This window comes from Bolinopsis microptera, chromosome 7, assembly GCF_026151205.1.
Source record: "Bolinopsis microptera isolate Bmic1 chromosome 7, MBARI_Bmic_1.0, whole genome shotgun sequence".
Taxonomy (NCBI): domain Eukaryota; kingdom Metazoa; phylum Ctenophora; class Tentaculata; order Lobata; family Bolinopsidae; genus Bolinopsis; species Bolinopsis microptera.
The window spans coordinates 6,497,342-6,509,619 of NC_087078.1; the positions used below are offsets into that span (position 1 = coordinate 6,497,342).

Genomic DNA, 12,278 nt, shown 5'->3' on the forward strand with positions numbered 1-12,278 from the left:
TGGGCCGAGAAATGGAGGAAAAGCTTATAAAATCTACCCAATTTGGTGATGATCAACCAACAACCTAATTAAATTTTAATTGTGCAGTAGAAGAAAACCGGATTCAAAATTAGAAATAGGACCGGATAGATTGGGACCAGGGTAAATCAAAGTTTAATCAATTACACTCAGCATATATTATTATTATATTTATGGTGTATTTCACCATGTAGCATATTTGTCATATATGTCACACTGTAGCATATTTGCTTCAGTAAAATGGTAGAAGATGGATAAACAATCTTCGAATCAAGCTTCATGCAGAGATGGATCACTCCATTTTTTAGCATCATTCCAGAAATTGCTTACCTTTTGTAAGTCTCTCTTACTTCTTAGTCTAGTCAATATCAAAAAAAATTCTATATAGATGCGATTGAGCTAGTGCTAAGATGTAAGAATGGCGAAACTATTCAGATTCTGATCAAATGAGATATAATTACACGTACCACAGCATGAGCAACAATAACGGGCATAGTAACCAGGAGTAGTTTGAAACTGAGAACTATACCTCCTACTCAGACTCCAGGTAACCTCATTAACATGTTACCAAGGTGTATTGGTGCTGTACCCGGGCTCCATACAGCTGGCCCAAATACACCCCAACGTCCAACTTAACTAGATACATAATCCACTTAGGACCACTTCATGTCGCATTGTTGACCGTGTTCTCCTCCACTTACTTTTACCATGTCTAGGAATGTTATCGGTACAAAAGTTAATTGTTTTAGAGTGAGAGATCTTGGTGGTTGCTAGAAGTTTTGAAACTTGAGGGTTGTTTCGATGTGTATAGTAGAATTCTGAATTCGTAAAAACGTACGTGATCTAACGTAGGACTGGTAGTAACGAGATTAAAATCAAGCTGATTTAGTCATTTTAATCTAGAACAGACATAGAATTCAACAGTACAATAATAGATCACGGAAGGCCGGATGTTTGATTAGTGATAACCAGGTGAAAACGACTGATTAAAAGTTTGGTCGAAACTAGGACTACATGGTCGCCTTTCATCTTGTATCACGTTGTGCAACCTTGTATCACGTGGTGACCCCCACGGTCGCTTCACTACAGGGGGAGCCGCGCACTTCGTGTCATACAACGTATGACAAGTGCAACCCACGGTCGTTTCACTCGTCCTGACGATACAGGGGGAGCCGCGCACTTCGTGCGCGGCGGGTCATACAACGTATGACAACTTTCATCCATGGAGTGCGCGTCTCAGACGTGATTCGTGGGCAAGTCGAAACTTTAAAACTAGATCAATTTTAAATCTGTATCGACAATATGCCTGCATTTAATTAAGGAGTGTTTCAAGTTAAGGATGTAAATGAAGACCAGTTATGGATATTCATAACACACCCAGTTTTTAAGTACAACTCTTTGGACATTAAATTTCCCTGCGCTTCCACGATACACAAATAAAACGTTAAATTAATGAAACAAATTAGTTGTTATTCTAATTTGACAGAACACATGGGACTGCTCAGACATGATAGCTCTCGTTACTCTCAGATCATAAGTTGACTCAAACGAAACGTTCCTTCAGATACTTTCTCAAAATGTAAAGTACAAGCTGGCCAGCCAATCTTGTCTTGTCCCATCAAATTTTGAAAAGTAAAGAAAAATAAACGTGCCATTGGCATTGAAATTTAAATTAAACAAGCAAAATAATCTGCTGAAATAGATGACAACACTCGGTTTATATTAAGTTGAAGTACTGTTTTCGTCAAGACAACATTTAACAAATATAGAAATCTAGAAAAGTCCTAGTCGAGTTCCATGGACGTTGGATCTGCGGCTGCTGGATCAGCGGCTGCTGGATCAGCGGGAGCTTGAGTCGACTCTGCAGACTCCATGGGAGTTTCTTTCTCGGCCTCTTTTCCCTCTTTCGGCTCCTCGGCAGGCACTGGAGGAGGCTCTACCTTTGGCTTTGACTTGTTGACGATTGGGTAACATTTGTCTTCAAATTCCTGGAAGATTGTTGTGTTGAATAAAATGTGAGAATAATAATAATGTGTTGGATAGAATGTGGCGATGAGAATAAGTTTGGTTACTGAGGTATCTAGAAAATGTAAGTCAGAAACCAGCAATAAAACAACTAAAAACTGCACCTTTCGTTTTTGGTTGATCCCTGCTACTGTTATCTGAACATCCTCATGGAGTTTTTGACTGGCTGCCTTGTTACAGAAATCATTGAAAACTTGTTGGAACTCTGCGTCTTTTTCAATCAGAGTTTTGACATCTTCCTCTGACAAGTGGTCGTATTTCACGTCCTATAGGGCAAAGAATTTTAGTAAAAGTTGGGCTAAAATTAAACAAAGTTATGCAAAAGGAAAATTCTTGTTCAAAATATTTTGAACTTGACTACTGACTAGTGATGGGGAGTAAAATTACCGTAAATTTCAACATGTCTATTCATCCTACTACCAACCTTATTAGCGATAAGATCCAGAACCTTCCTAACATGAACGAGGCAGGAACCAAGGTTGTTCAGTGCTCCTTGCCTACCCTCACTTTCGTTATATCTTGTCATTATTCTGTCCCCTACTTTCTTTAATTCAGCTAACTTGTCAATATACACCTGAAAAACGAATGAAACTTACGATGTGGCAACCAACCTCAAACATCTAATGGAAGAATATTTTTACAGGGCCCATCCGACACTGATTATTTTTCTTCAAAACTTTAACAATTTTACCTGTTTTTGACAGTTTTCACCCTCGTCATAAAGCCAGTTTTCAGTTTTAGATAACTCAGACAAATACACTTCTTTGGCAGACTCCGAAATGAACTTTTCCAGCTGTGAGTAGAGTTTGTCTCTCATATCGTAGACGTACTCCTCTACAGTGTTCTTAGCCATGAGTCTGTCTTTTATCAGCTTATCAGTCGAGATCTGATGGGGGTGAAATGTTAACGAGTAATACGAGAGATGGAAAATTCAGTTTAGTTATTAAATGGTTTCGCAACGATTCACTCCGACTAAATATCTCCAACAGTGCACAATATAAAAAGAGACACGAGAATGAGCGGCTCGTCACACGGTGATAAAGAGCTGCGCGCTTCAGTCAAAATAAGTGTTCGATAACGGCTCCGAACGTTCGTGGTAACACCGCTATAATGTATAACTAACCATAGCATTTTCTCGTTCCCAGGCTGCTTGGAGCTCCTTAGAGGTGAAACCCTTTTTTGATGAGGTCACTTCGAGAGGATTCTGCACCGTCTTGGTCTTCATCTTGGGCTTCTTCTTCTCCTCTGATATAATCTCATCCGCGCCGTTCTCTTCTTTCATTTTCTCTTCTGAATCATTCTGAAAAGAAGAAACAAGTCAGCACAGAGCTCCCTTTGATTTGCCAATCATTGAAATTTGTTGAGGTTATCCTCTATATCATTGACTTGTTGTTTTAAATATAATGCTAGCGCAATTTAACTACCTTTTCGATCTTTTCTGCATTTAAGTCAGCTCCATTTTCGTTGGAGTTGCTTTCTTCTTTCACCTAAGCCATTTGGAGCATTTTTAGGCCCAAAAGATCATCCGTACAATAACAAATGATCACATTCACAGATTCCAATGGAAGGGCTCGTAGTTTCTAAATAGCAAAAAGGTTTTTTCAAGAACTTACCCCGTTTTCTGCTCCATCCTCAGTTTCCATATTATCCCCTTCTTTCTTTTCAGCTTTCTTGCCGTCTTTCTTCTCCTCTTTTTTCTCTTCCTCAACAGGTACTTGAATCTGTTGAAAATAAATATAATGAAAATAGGTACAATTTATCTTAATAGACTCCTTGATTATTTATCATCCAATTTACACGTATTACAGTAATATCGGAATATATTCAGTAAACAAACCTTCGTAACAGTATGAGCAGACTCGACTGTGAATAAACTGTGGATGTCCACCTTCACCTTCACTTTGACTTTAGTACTGGAACCGTCCTCAGCTGGCTTTATTGGACCAACCTCAAATCGTCCTGTGAGGATAAATAACGTTATTTTGTATTTATTAACTGAATACAAAATAAATAAAAAATGATAAGTTTGAAAATTGAACATGAAACTCAATAACACAGTCGACCAACCTATTACAGTTTGTGTATGAGGAATTGGGTTTGAGTAGGACGCTTCAAGGATTAAGTTTTCTTTCCTGTAGAATGTGAGCATTTTGGAGAATGGGAACACGTGACCCTTATTAAACACTTCCATGTCACCTGAAAATAATTATTAACTGTCAGATGACAACGAAACATATTGTTTGAGGGTTTCGTCGTTGTCAGACACGAATACGACGTTTCTTCGAGATCATTTAATTTTTATCAAACTACAGAAATCATTTAAGGTGATGAAAACGACTTGGTCAAGGAAATATGGCGTTATTATGAAGACTAACCTCCTACAGAGCCGTCAGGATTGTACCAGACAAGTTTAATTCCGGATTGAACAACGTCGTTGATAGCAAAATCCCTGACTTTGAAAGCTGGAGAGAGGATAGCACACTGCAGCGCGCATCCACGTGCAGTGGAATCGTCCGCGTTCAGTGTCGTGGAACAGGTCTTGTGCAGCACTTCTTCGATAATTGTCTTACATTTGGGGATTCGAGTGGAACCTCCTACAATTTCTACAGAGTCGATGTCTTCGATTGTAAATGCTGATGAAGAGATGGTTACAATATCAAATTTTCGGAAAAATACATCAAATTATAGGACTTGATGTAAACAAATTTGTAAACAGCCACAATATAATGATCTTGGTGTTCCCTTATATCTGGAGGTCATTTATTTTAAATATTACGGGAAAACATACTTGCGTTATGAAGAAGTTCCTGCAACAAATGTCGCAACCTCTCAAACAAATCGTGGGAAAGTTCTTCAAACTGCTCTCTACCCATCCTACCACTCACATCTATGTCGTTCATAAAACACTCTGAAACAAATTCACTTTAGGGGAATTTCGCAATTAGACAATACAATACACGGTCAATAGCGGAGAATGGGGGTAACTTGTATTTGATTCCAATTTCCAATATAAAAACATTAACGTCAATTATTAGATATAAATTACAAAATATCAATATAGACTGTAGCCATTAAATCAGTCCAGCTCACCAATATTGAGAGGAATAGATGTGGTGTTAGCGCTCATTGTCTTCTTCAGCTTCTCACATTCTGTCTGCAACCTCATCGCGGCTCTTGCTCGTGAATCCACGTCGATGTTGTACTTTTTCTGAGGGGATTTTCTAGTCAAGGTCCAAATTTTATAACCAACCAGAAACATGCCATAATTATGGCAGCCATTTAAGTTATATCTTTTACAGCGAATAGTAATGATCCCCAATTATCTTTAAAGGGTCGTATTTATCATAATTAACAAACCATGAATTCAACTTTGAAGAAGTTGCAAATGCGCTCTCCGAAGTGTCGTCCACCCAGCTGAGGGTCTGCCAGAGACTTCTTCACTTCCAACTTGCCCTTGTTAAAACCAACTGCACTGACCTGAAGTTATTTTCGGATCATCACTCCGTTAAACGTAGCGTTGGCGCGATACAGCAAATTTGTTAAGAATGCTAAGCGACAGGATGTCGCATTGTGACGGTCGCAACTGTCCAAAGTAAAGTGGGTGTCATGTGATCCGCCGTTCCGTCCAACCTTTTTGGAAAGTACCGCCGTACCGGCCTCCGCTGTACCGTCCTCCGCCGGACTGTACACCGCCGCAGTGACTTCCGCCACTGAGTCCTATACCCGATTCCCGAATATGTGACAATGAATTTCCAAACTATAAAACCATTGACACCTCCTCATTACAATTTCTCACCTGAGTATCGTTATCACCGATATCAACGAACACGACAAGTCGAGCTTTTTCTTTTTCAGCTGGGAGGTCCTGAAATCATTTGTTTATGTTAAAAATGAAAACTTACAAATTGCTTACTTCTTTTAGAAATCAAGGGAAAATGTGGCAAGTAAAATATATTTTTCACTGCCACAAAGTACAGCAATGTAGCACTGTTTGTAACGCACGACACTGCTAGACGACCTACCTGTTTGTATATTCCATAAGCCAAAGCTATAGCGGCGGAATCGTTCATGAGTCTCAAAACGTTCAAACCAGCTGTTTTGGCTGCAAATACCATTGCTCTTCTCTGATAATCACAGAAATAAAGTGGAACCTGAGGAGAGAAAAGCACGTTTAGATATTTCTTCATTTGTATATTAAGTGGGTCAGATCGTTATCACTTGTCTCTGAACGTTCTTATCAATGACTCGCAGTTAACGAGTGTAGTAAAGAATAGATAACTAGTAATACATTGTTATTAAGTTAAAATTTAAGATAAAACTCATAATCCTGCTTGTTAAACCAATGAGTAGTTTGGAGCTATCTTCACTTGTTTCGGTTCATAGCGAAATCTCTAAGTTATGATCATTTCCTAAGCTTAAATTTCTAGAATCAAGTTATACGTTCATTAAAAACAGATCCTAAAGACAAATTTTCACGTTAATACAAAATTAAAGCCTTAGGCATGTAATAATGATCTTAGACCGAAAAAAAAAGATTCTATGCGATAGCGTAAGTGAGTGTTTGCATTGTTAACATTCCAAAGTCCATGTTAAAATCAACAGCTTTGTTTAAATTATGGTTCTATGAATTCTCGATTCTTCTGCGATGATTGATTACGTGTGACATTCCATTAACTTACCGAGATCACACAGTCGTTGACAGCAAATCCAAGTTTGGCCTCTGCAACCGTCTTCAAGTACACTAGAAGGGACGAAGTCACATTTTCTGGGGTCAGTACGATTTGTTTTTCTTCGTAATCGACCTGAAGACAAAGGATGTGATATTCTATGATAATTATTTGCGGGTCACTGCACGTGTCAATTTTCGTGTAATACTGACCGAAACAAATGACATAGCTAACGCAGAATGGTGAAACCGTAAACACGAAGTGAATACGCTTCTTTAATATGTAACACTTCTGGGAATATCGAATTGCAACTGAGTCCTTTCTAGATCTACGTAATGCTAGGATACATTGGACGAATCTTCTAGAAAGAAAGAAATATGAACAGCGAAAATTCGGGAACGCGCACGCGCGTTCCCGAATTTTCGCGAAATCTCACGTGGTATATGCCACTGCAAATTACCTTTTGTGCATCACAGTTTTCGCGCGCTACAAAAAGAACACAAATAGCGCGCACTACGGACGGGGATACGAAAGTATTGAGGCAGCTACAATACAACAGTAAAACCCCGATTTACCGCAGAGTTTGGGGGAAAGAAAACAGCCGCGGTAAATCGGGGTTTCCGGTAAATCGGGGTTTTGTTAGTTTACATTGTGCATGTTAAGCCCTTTTTGGGGGAAGGAAATGGCCGCGGTAAATCGGGGCGCGGTAAATCGGGGTTTTACTGTAGCATCAATTTTCAGACGAACAGATATCGTGAATGGGCAGAAACTACAGAGGTAATTTGGACGAAAATCACTAGGTTTCGGTGCCGGATTCCGTTGATATGTGGAATTTGCACTCATCAGTCATAACAGAAATACTAAATTTCGCACAAATAGGTTAGCAAGTCTCATATAAAAGATAATAACTCTAAATTAAAGCAAGTTATTCTAATTACTCATAAAAGATAACATTCTTACCCTGAAGCCGATGGCACCGTCATCTTGCTTTTCAATGTCATTGAACATGGCCTTGAGATTCGTTTGAATCATAGGATCGTCGAACTCTCGTCCAATAAGGGGATTGAAACCATGAAGAGTTGATTTGATGTTACTGGTCATCTGAGGAAATTTTACTGGATTATTCTATGTTGCTGATAGAATCATGTTAAAACATATTTCAAAACCTTTAAGGTGTATGATATTCGTGATCTAGTATTGCTTTGAAAAGTTTCAGTTATTCCCCCTTATTAAAATTATTCTTGTTTGACCGAACACTTTCATAAAAATCATACACCTCAAGTAAAAACACTAACATGACCTGAACAAGAAGGGTAGTTGTAAGTTGGTACCACATATTTCACCAACATTCCCGTGATAGTTAAGGAGACATATACCAAAAGCTTTTATGCTGGGACCCGAGATTTGACTTCATATTATTAAAGTATACATAAAAACAATAAGATTTGATACATCCAAATTTATTTTTGAGAGCACTCACTTTCGGAAAATTTTTTTTCAATTTGGAGAAGTCTGACACTATAATATCGATATTTCAGTCATTTTAAACGTTTTTTTGGCTGATTTTTTATTGAACATTATTTACAATCCGTACAAGAAGCCCTTCAAGGATTAAGGAATTTTATAATTAAACAATAAATGACGAAGTTACAGACCAAACAAGGTCGAGAAAAGCAAAATTGAAATTTTTGCAAAAAATCAAAGTTTTATATTTTACCAATCACCCAGGCCCAGATCATAAGATATCACTTCGAAAATTCTTGTGAGTGTAGCTGATGATCATATCCAATTTTTTGGAACAGGATTTCTCTCAATTTTGAGTTTTAAGGTATGAAATCTGGCCTCAAAGGACTTAGTAAGATTCATTGTAAAAAAGGGCCAAAAATGGCAGATTTAAGGCTTAAAATGCCTATAAGTATAACTGAAAAAGTATCAGTTTTTTTGGGATAATTTGTACAAAATCGTTATCAGCTTGATGAGACCAAAAAGAAATATTTTTTTTCGAAAGTGAGTGCTCTCAAAAATAATTTGTAATGTATCAAATCTTATTGTTTTTATGTATCTCTACTATAATTCAAAGAATTATTCTGTATGTACGACCGCCCACGTGCAAATCAGACGAGAAATAGGAATTTAGGTAACAACCAAAAGGTTCCATAGCAACGGTGTTTTAATGCACACATGCACGTGCAAAGATTGTTTTAACGTCATTTTTATCAGTTTTGTGGTAATTACGTTGTGTTTAAAGTGTTTTATATTTAAATCGGCTGTATCTTCGGTTGAGATGGATATTTTTTGATGCGATTAAAACTTTCTTTCAAAGAATACTACTAGCTTCGTCCCTGTTACCACGGGCTTTCTAGTACTTTAATAATATGAAGTTAAATCTCGGGTCCTCATATTGGACAACATGTGAATATGCGGTACTATTCCAGAACACACAATAACGTAGTTCATTATAACCTGGCTTTTAGCGGACAGTGCCATCTTCCTGCCGTCAGCACAAGCTCCGTAACCCACATAGGTCCTGAAAATAGAGTCCTATTTTAGGGAAAGATTTTTGTAATATAGAATAGGAATCGATTGTGTAACTACACTTAAACTGTTAATTTTCCTTTACTTTAAAGTAAGTAGTACAGTTCAATTAATGTTTCCAGACTTTGAGACGTCACGTGGGTAACGTGTGACACAAGATGACTTTGTCACGTTTATGGAATGTATGGAATGTATGGAATGTAGGACTTTCCCAACCAACGCAAGTGTAACGGTATTCTAATATCCAACACGGTTTGTGAGCTCAGAAATGTTGCTAACCTACGTCACTCGATTATGATGACGAGGTAAGCAACTTTTACTTGTTGCGAAATATTTCATTACTGGCTAATTGCATAAATAAAGTTCATAACTGCAATATTAGGTACATGTTTTACGTCAATGTGGTGACGTCATTGATGTTACGTTTCAATTTTAATGCCCAGAATAAAAATTGTATCATTTTATAATCCAGTCTCATAACACTGCGTAACTACAGAACTATTATAATCAACTCGTAGATTTACTACTAAATATAAAGATAGACTACAGCTATATAATATACAGTGTACATTTATATTTAAATATAACTACAGCACGGTACATTATTTTATCAGCTTAAAGCTTACTACTTTTTGGACCGCTTAAAATAGGATAATTTGTACTATTCTGTAGGTTGCAGATTGATTTCATAATTGCTATTAACATATTTACATGCATGTATACTATTCATTGATAATTCGCGTGTTTCCCTGCCACATTTAATCGATAATTTTGTAATTTGACCAAAAACTTAAATTAAACTTTTTCGACTTTAGTTTCAATAAGCCGATGAGTGGTGTATAAATGAGCTTTTCATCTTGAAGCGAAACAAATTCTCCATATTATGGAGCTAAGATGTGGATTAGCTTCACCTAAAACGTTTCCATGAACCTCAACAAATGTAATAGATTTGTAGTGTTGTTGTAATTGTGATGAGCGTTAGTCAGTAATGATAGTATACACTATACAGCTGCAGTCGCCCCAAGATATACCAGCGTAGGTTCTTAAGATTGAAGGTAGTCACTAAACATATTTAATAAGCATGAAAACGACGTATCTCGAGGCAGGTGACCTCGAGATACGTTGTTTTCATATGTACATGACTACCATCAACCGTAGTGTTGTAATAAGTTTAAATTGTTGAATACATTGAAATCATCATCATGTCTGGAATAAATTTTAAACTAAGAGACAGTCAATTCTCAAGTGCTTATTTTAAAATGTAATCAACAACAAGATTTTAAATAATGTTAAAATAAACGATCATCCATGCTTCGAATATGACACGAGAAATAATTGTTATACTTAACAGTGATTATATGGTAATTAACAGTAATTATATCTACTGAATGAGATCTACTCACGGATTATCTCTCTTGCTGTACTCGTTATCGATAATCTCGATACCTCCGCCCCGTGCAATGCCAATGAAGCATGAGCTGTAACCAATATCAAATCCAACAACTGACGAGATCATGGCTGAGCGTCCTGGCTAATGATGGGTAAAATGGTTAGTGGCATTAAGATGGGAACAATATGCGAAGTTATAGATTTGACAAGTTTAATACCTGCTTAGTTAAACTTTTATATTAAGAAATATTAAGTTCTTGATTTTATAAGAAAAGTGAAACCAAAACAATACAGATTCATGGTTAGAATTCAGTATATCAGCAATTTAACATTAATGTTTTAAATAAACCTGAGCAATAAATACTATATAAGTTAAGCCTCAACTAAAACTGCTTTGTATTATGCCTGTCACATTGAATTCCGAAACAATGAGCACAATAATCTTAAATCCATCAGAAGGTATAAAAAGTCTGCTAGACACAATCCGTTACCCAAGAGGTTAAAAACATTAAAAAGACAATGAAAAAACAAATCTGCTATATAACTTAAACCATCATACTTCAGCACTAAGATTCTCAACGATTTTGTCCACACTTTTAAGGAACTTCTCAATAGGAATCACAAGAATGCTCCTATATCCCTGCCATGCATTATCACAAGGAGTATTGCTGACAGGAGCCAGCGTCTCGTCCTTTATCTTCCACGAGATCAAGTCAGTTGCTACCTCTGACAAACTGTCCAGTTCTGAACTCTGAAATTTAATTTTAGGAGCTGCTAATCTGCTTTTTTTGTTGCGCCTTTCTTCTGGCTCTACATATGATTTACCGAATATCATCAAGTTTTTGACGTTGTATTCTGGATTTTCTTTCCTTTCTGTGATCAGTTCCATTTTTAAAGCTTTGTATAACTGTGCTGTAATCTGTAGAGGAAGATTTGAAAATTTGGCATTTATCAGAAAAGCAGAGTCTTTTGATTTCAACAATTTTTCCACACTTGCCAACACATCACTCTCACATTTAGCAAGAAGAGATGACGTAAGCTGATCAAATTTAGACTTGTCTTTGAACAAACTGAGAGGGAGTAGAGACGCAACAGCAAACACAGGGTCATCTTCACCCTCTGCAATGTCAGCACCCTTGATGACAGTACCAACTTTGTAATTGTCTATCAATGTTTGTGAGAAATAGCCAACATCAACTGAAATTCCCTGAAACAAGCTGTCCAACAAGGCCCGGACTCCAGACCAATCTTCATCTGCGGGCGGGTAAGCCTCAAATTCAACTATATGTGTAAGTTCAGTTGCTGCAGGCGGATCAACTTGCATTGGAGCACCCTCGTTATCAGAGCTGCTCACTTCTTCTGACGAGGAAGTACTGCTCTCATTGTTATGGGTTATCATTTCCTGTTATTTTTATATGAGACTGATGTTGAAATATCTTTAAAGATTGTTGTGGCCTGAAAAAGGGGAATTTCTCACCATTTCTCAATCTAATATCACTAATAAAACTAATTAAATTATTTTTACATAGAATTAATATCCATTATTGCTTTTAAGGGGGCCGGGGGGGGTCTTCATCAAAATTCTCTCGAAATTGACTTTATAGTTGTTTCTGATAGAGGGGAGTGATATCTATCAGCTGTTTT

The 12,278-nt window shown here is 37.2% G+C and overlaps 3 protein-coding genes across 3 annotated transcripts in view; all 3 read right to left on the reverse strand.

Moving 5' to 3' along the window:
• LOC134817924 (protein SET-like) overlaps positions 1 to 10,199 on the reverse strand; it is a 101,717-nt gene extending 91,518 nt beyond the window's left edge. The window contains exon 1 of the mRNA XM_063827293.1: positions 10,176 to 10,199. The gene's annotated coding sequence lies outside the window, so the exon portion shown is untranslated. The remainder of the gene's footprint in view (positions 1 to 10,175) is intronic.
• Positions 1,468 to 12,278, reverse strand: part of LOC134817921 (heat shock 70 kDa protein 4-like) — a 47,803-nt gene continuing 36,992 nt past the window's right edge. The window contains exons 2-20 of the mRNA XM_063827288.1: positions 10,649 to 10,776; positions 9,174 to 9,237; positions 7,671 to 7,811; positions 6,723 to 6,845; positions 6,066 to 6,194; positions 5,840 to 5,908; positions 5,401 to 5,520; positions 5,134 to 5,251; positions 4,832 to 4,951; positions 4,419 to 4,676; positions 4,111 to 4,239; positions 3,881 to 4,002; positions 3,657 to 3,764; positions 3,468 to 3,530; positions 3,167 to 3,343; positions 2,735 to 2,929; positions 2,468 to 2,617; positions 2,148 to 2,309; positions 1,468 to 2,006 (exon numbers count right to left, since the gene is read on the reverse strand). Of these exons, the coding sequence (XP_063683358.1) occupies positions 1,803 to 2,006; positions 2,148 to 2,309; positions 2,468 to 2,617; positions 2,735 to 2,929; positions 3,167 to 3,343; positions 3,468 to 3,530; positions 3,657 to 3,764; positions 3,881 to 4,002; positions 4,111 to 4,239; positions 4,419 to 4,676; positions 4,832 to 4,951; positions 5,134 to 5,251; positions 5,401 to 5,520; positions 5,840 to 5,908; positions 6,066 to 6,194; positions 6,723 to 6,845; positions 7,671 to 7,811; positions 9,174 to 9,237; positions 10,649 to 10,761 (2,565 nt within the window). The 5' untranslated portion in view covers positions 10,762 to 10,776 and the 3' untranslated portion in view covers positions 1,468 to 1,802. The remainder of the gene's footprint in view (positions 2,007 to 2,147; positions 2,310 to 2,467; positions 2,618 to 2,734; positions 2,930 to 3,166; positions 3,344 to 3,467; positions 3,531 to 3,656; positions 3,765 to 3,880; positions 4,003 to 4,110; positions 4,240 to 4,418; positions 4,677 to 4,831; positions 4,952 to 5,133; positions 5,252 to 5,400; positions 5,521 to 5,839; positions 5,909 to 6,065; positions 6,195 to 6,722; positions 6,846 to 7,670; positions 7,812 to 9,173; positions 9,238 to 10,648; positions 10,777 to 12,278) is intronic.
• On the reverse strand, positions 10,924 to 12,041 carry LOC134818134 (BRCA2 and CDKN1A-interacting protein-like). Its single transcript, XM_063827567.1, has one exon. The coding sequence runs from the start codon at positions 12,031 to 12,033 to the stop codon at positions 11,188 to 11,190; it is 846 nt and encodes a 281-aa protein (XP_063683637.1). The 5' UTR covers positions 12,034 to 12,041; the 3' UTR covers positions 10,924 to 11,187.

What these genes read in the sequence shown, in the direction of transcription:
- LOC134818134 (XM_063827567.1), bottom strand. Translation starts at nt 12,033, where the DNA reads ATGATAACCCATAACAATGAGAGCAGTACTTCCTCGTCAGAAGAAGTG.